Source organism: Myotis lucifugus, unplaced genomic scaffold (genome assembly GCF_000147115.1).
Source record: "Myotis lucifugus unplaced genomic scaffold, Myoluc2.0 scaffold_525, whole genome shotgun sequence".
Taxonomy (NCBI): Eukaryota; Metazoa; Chordata; class Mammalia; order Chiroptera; family Vespertilionidae; genus Myotis; species Myotis lucifugus.
Genome location: NW_005871573.1, coordinates 571,625 through 586,593, shown reverse-complemented (window position 1 = coordinate 586,593; position 14,969 = coordinate 571,625). Strand labels below are relative to the sequence as shown.

Below are 14,969 nucleotides of genomic sequence, written 5' to 3'. Positions count from 1 at the left end.
TCTCCCGGACCCACAGCGCCTTCACGGGGCGTCACCCGTGGTGGTGGGTCTGCCCCGAGGGTGCCTGAACCGCCTGGGGCCAGGACACTGAAGGAGAGCCCCTTGCTCTGCTTCAGGACCTCAGGGTCCCAACATCTCTCCAGCCCCAGAAAATGGACCCCTGGTCCACGGACTCAGTGGGCGAGTGCCAAATGCCAGGTCCTGGTGGCTAGCTCTGTCCCTGTCATCTTAAAAAAATTTTTTTAAATTGATTTCAGAGAGGAAGGGAGAGGGAGAGAGAGATAGAAACATCCATGATGAGAGAGAATCATGGATCAGCTGCCTCCTGAACACCCCCTACTGGGGTTTGAGCCCACAGCCTGGGCATGTGCCCTTGACTGGAATCGAACTTGGGACCCTTCAGTCCGCAGGCCGATGCTCTATCCACTGAGCCAAACCGGCCAGGGCCAGAGATGTGTGTGTGTGTGTGTGTTTTTTCACAGTCGGAGCTGAAGCCAGGTCTCTGGGGAGTGTAAAAGCCGCGGAAACGGGGCCGGTGGCAGGCTGTTATAACAAGTGCCGAGTAAGATAAACAGTTGCTATTCCAGAGAAGCACAGGCTCGAACCTCGGACACTGCCTGGGTGACACCTGGTGTGATTTATTGTCTGTGCACCCTGCCCAGCCTCGGACAGAATTGGAAATATTCCCAAATCCTCCTATCAGTAGTTCCCAGGAGGACGGCTTAAAATAACACGCCCATAAACTCAGAAGTATTTTTTTAAGGGAACAGTTTGTGTAGCTCCGAGTTAAAAGATTTGTGATCGGGTGATACTGCGGTGCAAGAGTGAGTGGGTTTGGAAGATGTTCCCTGAAGGCGTGTTGTGTGGGCTGAATCCTCACCATTCCTTTGCTCACTCGGCTCATCTCGGACCTCGGAGCTCTAGGGGTGGAGAGAACCCCTATCCCCCTAATTAAATTTTTTTAATTGATTGAAGAGAGAGGGAGATAGAGAGAGAGAAATAACATTGCTGAGAAACATCATGGATCGGCTGCCTCCTGCACGCCCCCTAATGGGGATCGAGCCCCCAACCTGGGCATATGCCCTGACCGGGAATCGAACTGGTTCGTAGGCCCACAGGTTCACGCTCAACCACTGAGCCATGCCAGCCAGGCCCAAGTCTGAAGCTTTAGTCCATCAGTGGGATGGGTTACAATTTCTCTGGAGAATGTTGGGAGCCAATGAGTCTTTTTTAAAAAATATATTTTTATTGATTTCAGAGAGGAAGGGAGAGGGAGATAGAGATAGAAACATCATCAATGATGAGAGAGCATCATGGGTCAGCTGCCACGCCCCACAATGGGATCGAGCCTGCAACCCGGGCACGTGCCCTTGACTGGAATCGAACCTGGGACCCTTCAGTCCACAGGCTGACGCTCTATCCACTGAGCCATACCGGCTCAGGCGCCAATGAGTCTTATGTCCCTGCTTCCAAAAGTCAAACTTCCCTTTGGCAGTTTCTGGAAAAGTTGACTCGCATAGAAATGTGGTTGGGACAATACTTCCTTTCATTCCAACGCAGTTTGATTTTCCTCTTTGTGTTTTGGGGGGCGAAGGGAGGGGTGCAGAACTCTTCTGTGCCTTCTGGGAAGAGAGATTCTTTGCCCATACCCCTTTGGCATGGCTAGGAGACCTTAACCAGCATAGGAGGTTTGTGGTTGGAGAATTGAGTGCATCTGTTTTTATTTTTTCTAAGCAGCTTGACAATACATGAACGTCTTTGAAAAGAATCAACTACAACAGAGTCTCAGCTTGGACTATTTAGGTTGAATTTTGTAGAGTAGAAGGAAGTAAAGTGTTTGTGTTCTATACGCTAACCTTGTGGCTGAGTCTGGAGTCATCAGTGGGGTGCTGTGCAGCTGGCATTGTTCTAGAGGCGGGGACACACAAGCACATGGAGAGAGGTGGACAGATGTGATTGACCAGCAGAAGGGCTGTAAGAGTCATGTGAGCACGTACCCGTTAATGATGTCCTACAAGTACAGTCAAAAAAGATTTAGCCCGGCCAGCATGGCTCGGTGGTTGAGCATCGACCTATGAAACAGGAGGTCACAGTTCGATTCCGAGTCAGGGCACATGTCGGGGTTGTGGGCTTGATCCCAAGTGGGGGGCGTGCAGGAGGCAGCCGATCTATGATTCTCTCTCATCATTGATGTTTCTATCTCTATCTCCCTTCCTCTCTGAAACCAATCAAAATATTTAAAAATTTTTAAAAATTCATTCATTTTATAAAAGGGACACATACCTCAGTTGCAGGCTCAATCCCCAGCTGGGTTAGAGACAATCAATTGGTGTGTGTCTCTTTAACATCAATGTTTCTCTCTCTCTCCCCCTCCTCCCTTCCATTCTCTCTAAAAAAAAAAATCAATGGAAAAATATCCTCAGGTGAGGATTAAAAAACACACAAAACTTCCATATGTAATATTAATAAAAAAAACGACATGGAACAAATGCACCACTTAAAACCATCCTTTCAATGACTGCCCCTTTAACCTGGACGGTTTTCATCTCTCTGTGTCCTGGACTATTGGTCCCGCCAGTTGGACCCAGCACAGCTCCGGGCCTTGATCTAAACACCCTCTGATCTTTCTAGAGTGCGATTGACCGCCTGGAGGATGAGAAGGCCGCCCTCACCTTGGCCATGGCCGACCACCTGCGGGACTATCAGGAGCTGGTGCAGGTGAAGACCAGCCTCAGCCTGGAGGTGGCAACCTATCGGTAAGGATGGGCTCCCGGCAGCTCCAGGCTGTGGTCCTGGTAATGGAGGAGAGGCTGTTGTCTTGGCAACGGTGGAGGGGCCGTTGTCCTGGCAACTGAGGAGGGGCCGTTGTCCTGGCAACGTAGGAGGGGTTGTTTCCCAGCCATCCCCATGGAATTCCAGGCCCAGCTCTCAGGCTCTCCTGAGTCATGCGTCCATCTCTGGCCAGGGGACAAAGGGCCTCATGAGTCACATGGACGGAGGCTGGGGTGGGAGGTGCCCCAAACCTGGCACCACTCTGGAGCCGATGCCGGGCCGGCCCGGAAACCCACCTCTGAGCCGGGGTTGGGTAACACCGGATGCCAGGCCGGTCTCTTCCCGGCAGGGATCTTCCTGTTTCCTCTCTGGGTTGCAATCAGGAGACTCTGATTTTATGCTTTGTCTCTGGGATTGTTTTTCTTTTTTACATATATTTTTATTGATTTCAGAGAGGAAGGGAGGGGGGAGAGAGAAAGAGAAACATCAATGATGAGAGGGAATCATGGATCGGCTGCCTCCTGCACGCCTCCTACTGGGAATGGAGCCTGCAACCCGGGCATGTGCCATGACCGGGAATCGAACCGTGACCTCCTGGCTCCTAGGTTGACGCTCAACCACTGAGCCACGCCGGCCGGGCTTGTCCCGACTCCTTAATGAGGCCGGAGACGTGGTTTTCTCAAACTCGTCCACTTATTTTCCTGCTGAGGAGGCTGCCGACCTGGGGAGCCACATGAAACGGGCACAAATAGGTGGTGAGTCAGGAGGTTGGCATCTCACAGTTACCAAGGCCTGGAGGCCGGTTTCCTCGCCTCAAAATAACCAGAGAGGCTCTACCCACTTCTTAAAGCCATACGAGTCTCTTCCTTAAAAATAGTCCTTTGAGCCCAGCCGGCGTGGCTCCGTGGTTGAGCATCGACCTGTGAACCAGGAGGTCACGGTTCCATTCCCGGTCAGGGCACATGCCCGGGTTGCGGGCTCCATCCCCAGGAGGGGGCGTGCAGGAGGCAGCCGGTCCATGATTCCCATCATTGATGTTTCTCTCTCTCCCTCTCCTCTCCCTTCCTCTCTCTGGATACAACAAAAATATATATTTTTAAAAATGGTCCTTGGAGAGGTTTTGAGGAAATGATGTGTTTCTGGCCTCTATGCTAGTGGGTTTGTGGATGCCTCTGCCTTTTGTCTGGTGGAGGGCAGGGCTCAGGGTCTGTTGTGAAGGGTGTGTGTTAATTAAGGCACTGATCACATGGCCAGTGCCTGCCTGTCCGTGCCTGGGAAGGCCCCGGATGGGTGCCCGGGTGCTGAAGTTGACACCTGCCCGTGCCAGCCTTCGAGAGGGGGACACAGATGTGGGTCTGAGTCCTTCCCCAGGAGGGGAACCCTGTAGGGGCGTTTTGGGGAAAAGCTCCAGAAGATGGTGAATAGGCTTTCGTCAGCGTGGTCTGGAGGGGCTGTCTGCAGGATTTGTGTTCTTTCTTTTTTTAAAATATCTGTATTGATTTTAGAGAGGAAGGGAGAGGGAGAGAGAAACATCCATGATGAGAGAGAATCATGGATCGGCTGCCTCCTGCACGACCCCTACTGGGGATCGAGCCCGCAATCCAAGCAAGTGCCCTGACCAGGAATCAAACCATGACCTCCTGGTTCATAGGTTGGTGCTCAACACTTGAGCCACTGTGGCCAGGTGAGAGATCTTTTATTTTATTTTTTTAAATATGTTTTTATTGATTTTAAAGAGAGAGGGAGAGATAGAAACATCAATGAGAGAGAAACATTGATCATCGATCAGCTGCCTCCTGCACGCCCCTGGGGCTTGAGCCCACAATCCAGGCATGTGCCCTGACCGGGAATAGAACAGGTGGCCTCTTGGTGTGTGGGACGATGCTCAATCCACTGAGCCACACTGGCAGCCGGGCCCGAGCGATCTTCTTTCCCCTGAACATCTCTCCACATACACCTGTCATGGATGTAATCTGCTGACCTGTGCTCCCCAACACTTTCAGTCCTGACTTGGGCCGCTTGGGCCGCGACAAGCCCTGTGGTACCTGAGGCTTTCCGCCGGGTCTGAACCAGCACATGGCCTTCTCACCAAGCCCCACCCTGGCCCCTTCGCTGTCGGTGGCATCCTCGGGCGCCCACCCTCAGAGTCTTCCTTTTACCCAGAACATTCCTCCGATCCGGTACAGGCCTCAGAATTTTCTCAGCTTCGGGAGCTATTTGTGTTCCTGGGACCTGAAGCGCCTGGTCACGAGGGTGTGGGATTAATGGGCTGGTGTCCCGCTTCCTGGCTGTTGCCCCGAGTGGAAGGGCTGGGCTCCGGGCCCTGCCCCTCGTCTGTCTTCTGGCATCGGCACACGTGTACGTGTCCGGCCCGGCGTCCGTGGCAAACCTGTCCGCACACACCTTGCGTAGAATCCATCTCGCCATCATCTTTGCTGTTTTCATGAGAAAGGGCTCCCCACCCAGCAGCCGACATGGCTCAGTGGTTGAGCATCGACCTAGGAACCAGGAGGTCACAGTTCGATTCCTGGTCGGGGCACATGACCGGGTTGGGGGCTCCATCCCCAGTGTGGGGCGTGCAGGAGGCAGCTGATCCATGATTCTCTCTCATCATTGATGTTTCTCTCTCTCTCCCTCTCCCTTCCTCTCTGAAATCAATAAAAATATATCAAGAAAAAAAAAGAAGGGGTTCCCCTTGGCTGGCTCCCCCCGCCGCCCACGGGATTCCTGTATCCGTGGGAATCACCAGCCTTGGAATCAGTGGGCATGGAACGTGGTTCCCGTTTGCCTGAGGCGCCAGGCCCCTGCCCGGCCCTGGCGTCCCACCTCTGTTTCCGTGCCCGGCTCTCAGCGGTAATCGGCAGCGTTTCCAAGTGGCCCCTGCTGCTGCCTGCCCGTTGCCATCCACAGCGTGTCATTTCTTGGCAGGGAAGTTAGTGACGTCCCGCGTCGCTCCGGCAACGCGACAATTGTTGTGCCCGCAGCAGCCAGCCTCCTAGGGTCTCCTCGCGCAAGGGACATCCCGGGCCGACCCAGCCCCAGCACGCCCGGTCCGCGGGCCCAAAGCTGCCATGGCCACAGTGTCCTCGGGGCTCTCGGTTGCCGGCGGGAATCACAACCTGATGAAGATGCTGCAGTTTCTTAAACTTTTGGAGCTAGACATGGCCAAAGAAATCACCTGATCAAATGCTTTCGTTGTTGTTGTTGTTTTGTGTATTTGTTTGAGAGAGAGTGGAAGGGAGGGGGAGCAACAGAGAGAAAGAAACATTGATGTGAGAGAGAGACATGATTGATGTCTCAAATGGGACCAGGGATCGAGCCTGCAACCGAGGTACATGCCCTTGACCGGAATCGAACCCAGGACCCCTCAGTTTCCGGGCTGATGCTCTAACCACTGAGAAAACCAGCCAGGGCTAGACCCTCATTTTGCTCATTCGGTCGGATGGATGCTCTGCCCCCCGGGTCTGCGTTCAGACACAAGTCCTCAAACTCAGAGCCTGTGATGTTGTGGTCATCGACCCAGGACTCCACAGTGCGGCCCTCAGAGCCCATCTTGTGCTCTATTTCCTAATGAATTGTTATTATTATCATTATTTCCACAGAGCCTTATTGGAAGGAGAAAGTAATCCAGAGATACGGATCCTGGCTGAGCGCATGGAACACCTGCCAAGAGGTAAAGACCAGAACAGCTAATTCTTGAACTTCAAGATGCTTCCCGTCTGGACAGCTTCCGCCCGAGGATAAATAGCAAAGCATCGTTTTCCTGGAGGCATTGGGGTTCAGATGTGGTTTTGTCGCATAACCGTTGTTCACCCCTCTCTTACGTACAGAATAGATTTTATCCAAAGGGCCACCGTTCTCAGGGGCGGGGATCTTTTTTCCTGCCCAGGGCCATTTACGTATTTATGATATCACTCTCGGGCCATACAGAATGACCCACTTAGAAACCAGCCTGCTCTGTTTGGTCCAACAGTTTATTAACTCACCCCTAATGCCTTGGCAGGGCCAGAGGCCAAGTGATTTCCAGGCCCTTATTCTGGTAAGTATCCAAATGGCCCTTGGCAGAAAAAAGGTTCCCCACCCGTGACTTAGAAAGAAGCGGGGGGTGGGGGAGGGTGGGGGTGGGGTGGAGAGCAAACAGGGGCCAGGACCAGACTCTGAGGAGGACCCCAGGTTAGGTCCCGGGCTCCCTAATCTTTTACGGGCTCTGATTTTCGATCCTGGGAAGAGTTCAGGAAGAGAGCATTCAGGTGTCTGCTACCTTGTTTCATGCATTCATTGTTCTCCAAGCTTCTTCAAGGATCCAGAGACAGTATTCGTAAACTAAAATATATTGTAGCAATTATGTATCGTGGCCAAAGGAAGGAAGGATTAGACCAGTGATGGCGAACCTTTTGAGCTCGGCGTGTCAGCGTTTTGAAAAACCCTAACTTAACTCTGGTGCCGTGTCACATATAGACATTTTTTGATCTTTGCAGCCATAGTAAAACAAAGACATATTTTTGATATTTATTTTATGTATTTAAACGCCATTTTAACAAAGAAAAACCAACCCAAAAAATGAGTTCGCGTGTCACCCCTGACACGCGTGTCATAGGTTCGCCATCACTGGGTTAGACTAAAGCGTGTTGTTTCGGAGCTCTGTGCCCAGGAGGATGGGTGCCCTTGAAGCTGTTCACCGAATAAGTGTTCGGATGCGTTCCCACACAGCGGGTCGGTCACACTTCTGAGTGGCTGTATGCTCCTGTGGTCACAGCGCGTCAGATAACGCGGGGCCCCTGCCCACAAGGTGATGGGCCTAAAACTAGCCCGGATCTTGCAGATCTCTTGGTGAGCCTGCATTAGACAACCACGCAGTTCCTACATCCTTTCCTGGGGTTCGCCTTCTGTGAGGTGTCAGTGGAGAACCAGATATTGACCCCAAAAGAGGAATCTTCGTAGAAATTGTCCTCTCTTGATCTCCCTCCTGTATAAGAGGGCCCTTGGCCTTTGCTGCCATGGAGACCAATGGGGAGAGAAGGCAGGATGGGGTGTGGGTAGCACCAGGGTGGGAGGGGGATGCTCTCAGGGTGGATGGTGAGAGAGAGAGAGAGAGAGAGAGAGAGAGAGAGAGAGAGAGTTACATCAATGTGAGAGACCCATCGATGGGTTGCCTCCTACACGTGCCCCAACTGGGGGTGGTGATTGAACCTGCAACCGACGTATGGGCCCTTGACCGGGAATCGAACCCAAGACCCTTCGGTGTGCGGGCTAACACTCTAGAACAGCGGTTCTCAACCTGTGGGTCGCGACCCCTTTGGCGGTCGAACGACCCTTTCACAGGGGTCGCCTAATACCATCCTGCATATCAGATATTTACATGACGATTCATCACAGTAGCAACATGACAGTGATGCAGTAGCAACGGAAATAATGTTATGGTTGGGTCACAACCTGAGGAACTGTATTTAAAGGGCCAGAAGGCTGAGAACCACTGCTCTATAACCACCGAGAACACCAGCCAGGGCTACAGTGCCATGTTTTATTGTAACAGGATCATTTGGAGATTTGAAACCATCTTATTGATGACGACCGTTCCGTGGTCATAGTGTGTGTTTATTGGATGGGATGGGATAGACCTGGGAGGGGGGATGCTTTTATGATAGAAAGAGGTACCGATGATGCTCGTTTTAATGAACCGTTTGCTTCCTACAGAGTTCAGAACCACGGCCTACCAGCACACCCATTCGGCGTTACAGAGGGAAATGAGGGAAAACGAGAGAAATCTGTTTCTGAGGCACAAGCCGCCCCCCGGGAGTGTCCGTCGCAGCTGGACACGGCCCGCGCCGCGCACAGCCACGGGGCCCGCCGCCAGGGGACGCTTCCCGGGCCCGGGATCTCCTGTCCTGCCCACCGCCCGGCGGGAGACCGCCTACGAGAAGACCGCCAACAGTCAGGCCCGCTTCAGGACTTTCTCTCCCGTGTCCGGGCTTTCGAGGAAAGCCGAGGTGCCCGCGCAGACATTCCCTGGGAGACCGAGAACCGACGGTCCCAAGGCATGTCTGGCCAGGGAGGCCAGCCCTGCCCGCGAGTCCCACCGCGACCGCAGGGACCGAGTGGCGGTGGGTGCCTCCGAGAGCGCCCGGTCCGAGGAGAGGATCGTCGTTCTGGGAAAGAAAACGGAAGCTCCGGCCAAGAGGGAGCAGGAGAGAAACCGGCCGGTGACCATCCACGTGAAGCGAGAAGAGAAGATGTTTGACTCCAAGGAGAAGGCTTCGGAGGAGAGGAACCTACGGTGGGAGGAGCTGACCAAGTTGGATAAAGAAGCGAGGAAGAGGGAGAGCGAGCTCATGAGGGACAAGGCGAAAGGGAGGGAGCCCCCCCAAGAGACGGGTGTGCGGGCGAGAGAGATACCGATCCGCCTGGAAGTGTCCCGGGACAGCCGGGCAGAGGAGGGGGCCCCCCGAGGGGCCCGGACGCCCCTACCAAAGGATGCAGGTGGTGGTCCGGGGGGAGGGATGGACACGAGGAGAGAGACGAGGTTCGGGCTGGACACCAGGGAGGCCGCGGGCTCGCCGAGCGGCGACGCCAGGACGGAAACCATCGCGGAGAGCATCGTGTCCAGCGTGCTGAAGCGGTTCACCCAGTCGCCCGAGACCGAGGCCTTCCCGGACACGAAAGTCACGTACGTGGGCCGGAGGGAGCTGCCCGGGGACAAGGGAACCAAGACGGAGATCGTGGTGGAGTCGAGACGGACGGAGGAGATCGACGTGAGGGACGGAGCCGGCCTGGACTCCCTCCTGGGCCCGGGCGGGAAGGCCGAGGTGGAGCTGAAGGCCAAGTCCACGGAGCGGATGATCGGGGACCTCATCAGCCTCGGTCTGAAGGGGAGGGAGGGCAGGGCCAAGGTGGTCAACGTGGAGATCGTGGAAGAGCCCCTGAGCTACGTGGCGGGCCGGAGGACGGAGGAGTTTTCCACCCCCTTCCGAGTGGAGGAGGCCGACGACGCGTCTCCGGGGTTCGGGAAGGAAGAGGAGGGCGTTTATGGCGAAACGGAGGTCGCGTTCTCAGCGGCTCGACGTCAGAAATCCACGCCGCCCCCAGGGAACGCGACGCGGGTGGAGGAAGTGACGGAGGCAGGTGACTCGGAGGAAGAGCAGAGTTATTTCGTGTCCACCCCGGAGGAGGGCCCCGAGAGCCGTGACTTTGGGCAGGACAGGGACGAGGGCTCGGTGTACGGGCAGATCCACATCGAAGAGGAGTCCACCATCCGGTACTCCTGGCAGGACGAAATCGTGCCGGCGTCCCGGAGGAGGCTCGCGGGGGACGGAGCGGCGGCCTCGTGGGCGGAGACGGCGGGGAAGCCCCCGGGGACCCCGGCATCGTCTCCGGAGGCGGAGGTGGGCTCCCCGCACTGGATCGAGGAGACGACCAGCGGCGAGTTTCACGCCGAGGCCACGGTCGTCGACAAGGAGATTAAAATCCCGCACCAGTTCCACACGTCCATCAACAGAGACTTCAGGGAGCCCAGGCACCAGCTGGTGGAGGTGATGGAGCAGCTGGAGGAGAGCCTCCCGGAGCGGGTGAGGGAGGAGCTGTCCGCCCTCACCGCCCAGGACCAGGGCGGGCTGGGTGGCCGCCTCTCGGTGGACGTGAAGAAAGTCCAGCCCTCGGGCGGCGGGGCCATGACCCTGGTGGCCGAAGTCAACCTGTCCCAGACCGTGGACACCGACCAGCTAGACCTGGAGGAGCTGAGCAGAGACGACGCGGGTGAGATAGAGCGAGCCGTGGAGGCGGTGGTGCGAGGCAGCCTGGCCCAGCGACGCAGCCCGGGACCCGGGAGCCCAGACGGGGACGCTGGAGCGTCACCCCCGGCGACCGGCTTGGGCTTCAAGCGCTGGGCCACCCAGGAGCTGTACAGCGCCTCCGCCGAGGACGAGGACGCCGGCTGGGCCTCTCGCAGCTCGGAGACGGTCACCACCACGCAGGGGCCGGTGTCGGCCACCGTGGAGGTCACCAGCCCGCGGGGCTTTGCCCGCTCGCACGTGCTGGAGGACGTCAGCTCGTCTGTGAGACACATTAAAATCGGCCCCTCTGGAGTTTGGAGGACCGAGCAGGTCCCCCCCGAAGGACCGGCTGCAGGACAGGTGAGTGGGGAAGGTGGCTGGGGCCGGGCAGCCAGTTCTGAGGGAGCCCGCTGGTTTTTGAGGCGCTTTCGAGTAGGTCCCGGTCCAAGTCGAGTGTCCAAAGAAACTGTCTCCCCGGTGCCTGACCCTGCCTGGCAGAAGGCAGGGGGTGCAGAACAACTTGGCCTCCCCCCCTTCCCCGACCCAGAACTCGACACAGGTCAGGGAGCCACCGGGAATGCGGCTCCAAACAGTTTCATGCTCAAAGGGAAAGGAGTTTTCAGGGCCCTGTTTCTGGGGCAGGGGAGGTTGGTGATGATGATTATTACTTTTTAAAAATATATTTTTATCAATTTCAGAGAGAAAGGGAGAAGGAGAGAGAGAAACATCCATGATGAGAGAGAATCATGGATCAGCTGTCTCCTGCACGCCCCCCACTGAGGATCGAGCCCACAACCCAGGCATGTGCCCTGACCGGGAATCGAACCGTGACCTCCTGGTTCACAGGTTGACGCTCACCCACTGAGCCACCGCCAGCCGGGCATGAGCAGACCCTTTAGGCACCGAGGTCTTGCAGAAACCCAAACCTCTGAGCATGCTGCCTTCTGTGGGCCCATTTCCAAAACATGGGCCCTGGCTGGTTCCGTGGGCTTCCCGGAGGGGCTAGGCGAGTCGGCAGGCAGCAGGACACCAAGGCAGGCGGTACCGGGGCCCAAAGGAACTGCGTTTACCTTTCAGATGGACGCGAGTCCCACGGAGGCGGCCCCCCGCTGGGCCCGAGAGGCCACGGTCCTCTTCGCCACAGGGACGGAAGGGGATGCTCACGGCAGCACCTGGAGGGAGGCCGGCCGTGGGGAGGACCAGGCCGCCCGCACGGCCTCCCGGGAGCAGGCTGTGTTCGACAGGACGGTGCAGCTGCAGAGGATGGTGGACCAGAGGTCGGTGGTCTCGGACGAGAAGAAAGTGGCCGTCCTCTATCTAGACAATCAGGCGGACGAGGACGACGGGCACTGGTTTTGATAACGTCTTTGTGTTCGAGGGTATTTGGTTCCGTAATGTACCAACACACAGAGGCCTTGGCTCATTGTAAGCGGGTGTGTGTGTGTGTTTGTGTGAAGTTCCCACTCTTTACTGAAACCTCCCCCTTCTTTTTAATTTCTCCAAAGAGGGCACCAGGTAATGTCAACTTTCTTCGCAGCCTGGAAAGGTGTCGAATGAATGAATGAATGCGTGTCTTAAAAGGCGCTGGAGTTTTATCCGAGTTGGGGCTTTGCAAAAATACCGTTGATCTTTGTGGTCTTAAAAGTTTTTTGTTTTTTTAAAAAAATATATTTTTATTGGTTTGGGAGAGGGAGAGAGAGAGAGAAACATCCATGATGGGAGAGGATCATGGATCGGCTGCCTCCTGCACGCCCCCTACTGGGGATCGAGCCCGCAACCTGGGCGTTGAACAGTTACGTTCTGGTTCATAGGTTGACGCTCAACCACTGAGCCACTGGGCTTAAAATTTCTTTTTTTTTTTCCCTCCCGGGAGTTTTCGCTCCTGGGGACGGTTTGCACCAGTTTGCACCTGGTCACAGACATGCCTCGCACCTGTTTGCAACTCTACCTTTAGGTAAGCTGCCGCTTTGGCAACCAGATAAAAGTTACATATTACAGAGGACATTTCCTTTGCATGTGCTACTAAGAAATAGTCAACTAACCTTGTAAGGAAAAAAAAAAAAGAAAACAATGCACTTTTCTCTTTCTGAAGTCTTTTCAGAAAGAAATCATAGGAGATAAGCAGATTGCTCACTTAGAGAAATCTACATGATTTCACCGTTAGGAAAAAGTGACACGTCATAGAGTTAAACCCACTGTAAGACTTGAATGAATTGCTTTCTCTGTACAGAAGTTTAGAAAACAGAGCATTTTATTTATGGAGAGGGTAGCTCCAGGCTATTGCGGCATTTCAGTTTTTAAAAAAATATTTTTTATTGATTTCAGAGTGGGAGAGAGAGAGAGAAACATCGATGGGAGAGAATCATGGACCGGCTGCCTCCTGCACGCCCCCTACTGGGGATGGAGCTCACAATCCAGGCATGAGTCCTGCCTGGGAATCGAACCGTGACCTCTGGCTTCATAGGTTGCCACTCAACCACTGAGCTATCCAGGCCGGGTGAAAGCTTCGATCTTTAAAGGTGTAACGTCACGTTAAAACTAGTTTCTCAAACACAACAGCATTATTGTAATCCAAGCTGGTTTCTTTCCCACAATGTTGCCTAGACTACGCTTTTTCTAACAGTATCATAGAACTGCCCGGAGTGCACAGAGGAGGAATGAGCCAGGTGGCGTCACCCTCAGGTAGGTCATGGCCTCAGGGGTGAGGGTGGCATTGGAGGTTCTCCCCTCGGGGTTTCACACGGACGGTCCTCAGGCCCCCGAGACGCGCATCTCCCCGGCTTCAAGGAACATTTAGGGAGAGTTGGTCGTCGTCATCGATAACTGGAGGAGAGATGAGTGAGCGTGGTTTGGGGGTGAGGATGAGGTCTTTTCCTATTTACTGTTGTTTCGCCATAATAGTATTCATGGACTGCTGCTCACCTTCCCGCGGGCTGCTTCGATTTGATATTGTTTAAAATGTATATTGAGGATGGCCTCATCTAAAAGGCTTCCCTTGCTAATCTGCTCCCTACTAAGGGAAATGTCACAAAATGTGTAAAAATAAAAATCTAAGAAAAAAAAACAAAACCCTGGCATTGCCACTCGAGAGAATGAATGTCTTGGGGGGGGGGGGGTGTGTTTCCTGTTTACACGCTAATGAAAACGTGTGTTCACATGCGTGCTTTTCACGATGGCCCGGAACCACTGCGGAACCCATGTGAAAAGCTCATTCTTGAATTTAGCCAGGACTTGACACGGTTAGCACAAAGCGAGAAAGCGTGGCGGTCGGAGCGCAGGCCCGGTGGCTGGTGTTCACATAGGACTGGATGGTGTGAGAACGTCACCGTCACCGCCAGGGAGCCTGGTGGCGGTAGATGGGACACTCAGGGAGTGGTGACCGCCTCTCGCCCCTTCTTCCCACGCAGCCTTCATTCCACAGGCCTGTCTTGTGGGGGAGGGCAGGGTGGGTATGAGAGGGTTGTGTGGTCGCTGTCACCCGCCTGAGGAGGACAAGGGACCCTGCCTCCCTCCGCCCTGTCACTTGGATCTTTTTGGTTGGTTTTCCCCATGGATTCCGGAGGTGGCCTCTTTCACAGATGAAACCAGTGGTTTGGCAGCCTTGTGGTCCTGGCACCAGCCTGCAGCCTGAGGAAAAGGGGGTTCGGGGGGAGGAAGCACCGCTCACACATACCGACTCGAGCACCTTCAAACCTCCTTTTATCAGCCTTTTATTCTCCATCCCTATTACCTTCCCCTAAGAGAGGGCTTTCCCCAGAATTGAACTCCAAACCGGACTCCCGCCCTGGGCCGAGGGCTGTGTACGCGCAGTGAGGTGCCGACATTTCCCCGCCTTTTCGAGGGGAGCTCTCGGGCCACAGCCGTGCCGGTGGGTAAAGGCATTTGTTGGCACGAAGAACCACTTAGGAGGTAAAACGGAAACTGCTTATGGGAGCACCGGAGGCCAGGAAAGGCCACGCACCGTCACATGGGCCCGGAGGCGCGTGGGGGCGCCCAGCCCACCCGAGGACTCGCACGGTGCCTGCTGATGCCACCTCCCGGCTGGGGAGGCGTGTCGCCAGCGCCCGGGCCTGCCCGAGCTGTCCTTGGGGCGCGGTGGGTCTCAGTCGGCCACGTGGGGCCTGGCCTCCTGGGTTTCCGCGTGCTGGGCCACTCCTGTGCATAGGGGTATGTATGTATCTCGTATCTGATCTTGGCTTCACGGTGGCCATTTGGGGGGCCCTGTGAGCAAGCGGAGGGTGGTGAGTGGGGTGCCCCTCGGACCCCCCCCCCCCCCCCCCCCACCCTGGTGCTGTGGGACAGCCCAGCAGCTGCCCGGTTCCATTTCATGGAGGAGCCTCAGGAGGGGATGCGGGTGGGAGGAGAACCGTGGCTCAGGGACCTAGAAGGCAAGGTGCCTTCTGGAGCTTTCTCATGCCTGCGACCCTTCCC

General features: G+C 55.4%; 1 protein-coding gene across 2 annotated transcripts; it reads left to right on the top strand.

Annotated features, from left to right (window-relative positions):
* The first annotated feature begins 2,610 nt into the window (after positions 1 to 2,610).
* On the top strand, positions 2,611 to 12,304 carry SYNM (synemin). 2 transcript variants are annotated; one of them, XM_006103978.3, is made up of 4 exons: positions 2,611 to 2,756; positions 6,375 to 6,445; positions 8,467 to 10,898; positions 11,616 to 12,304. In XM_006103978.3, the coding sequence occupies exons 1-4, from the start codon at positions 2,680 to 2,682 to the stop codon at positions 11,895 to 11,897; spliced, it is 2,862 nt and encodes a 953-aa protein (XP_006104040.2). In that variant the 5' UTR covers positions 2,611 to 2,679; the 3' UTR covers positions 11,898 to 12,304. The 2 variants fall into 2 exon arrangements, with proteins under 2 accessions (XP_006104040.2, XP_023600996.1); XM_023745228.1 differs by lacking the exon at positions 6,375 to 6,445 and having other exon boundaries at positions 2,617 to 2,756.
* Positions 12,305 to 14,969: the final 2,665 nt, after the last annotated feature.

Excerpts from the sequence above, each read along its gene's own strand:
- SYNM (XM_006103978.3), top strand. The coding sequence starts at position 2,680 with ATGGCCGACCACCTGCGGGACTATCAGGAGCTGGTGCAGGTGAAGACC. Across the intron at positions 2,757-6,374 it reads CTGGAGGTGGCAACCTATCG|AGCCTTATTGGAAGGAGAAA; the intron begins GTAAGGATGGGC and ends TTATTTCCACAG. Across the intron at positions 10,899-11,615 it reads AAGGACCGGCTGCAGGACAG|ATGGACGCGAGTCCCACGGA; the intron begins GTGAGTGGGGAA and ends TTTACCTTTCAG.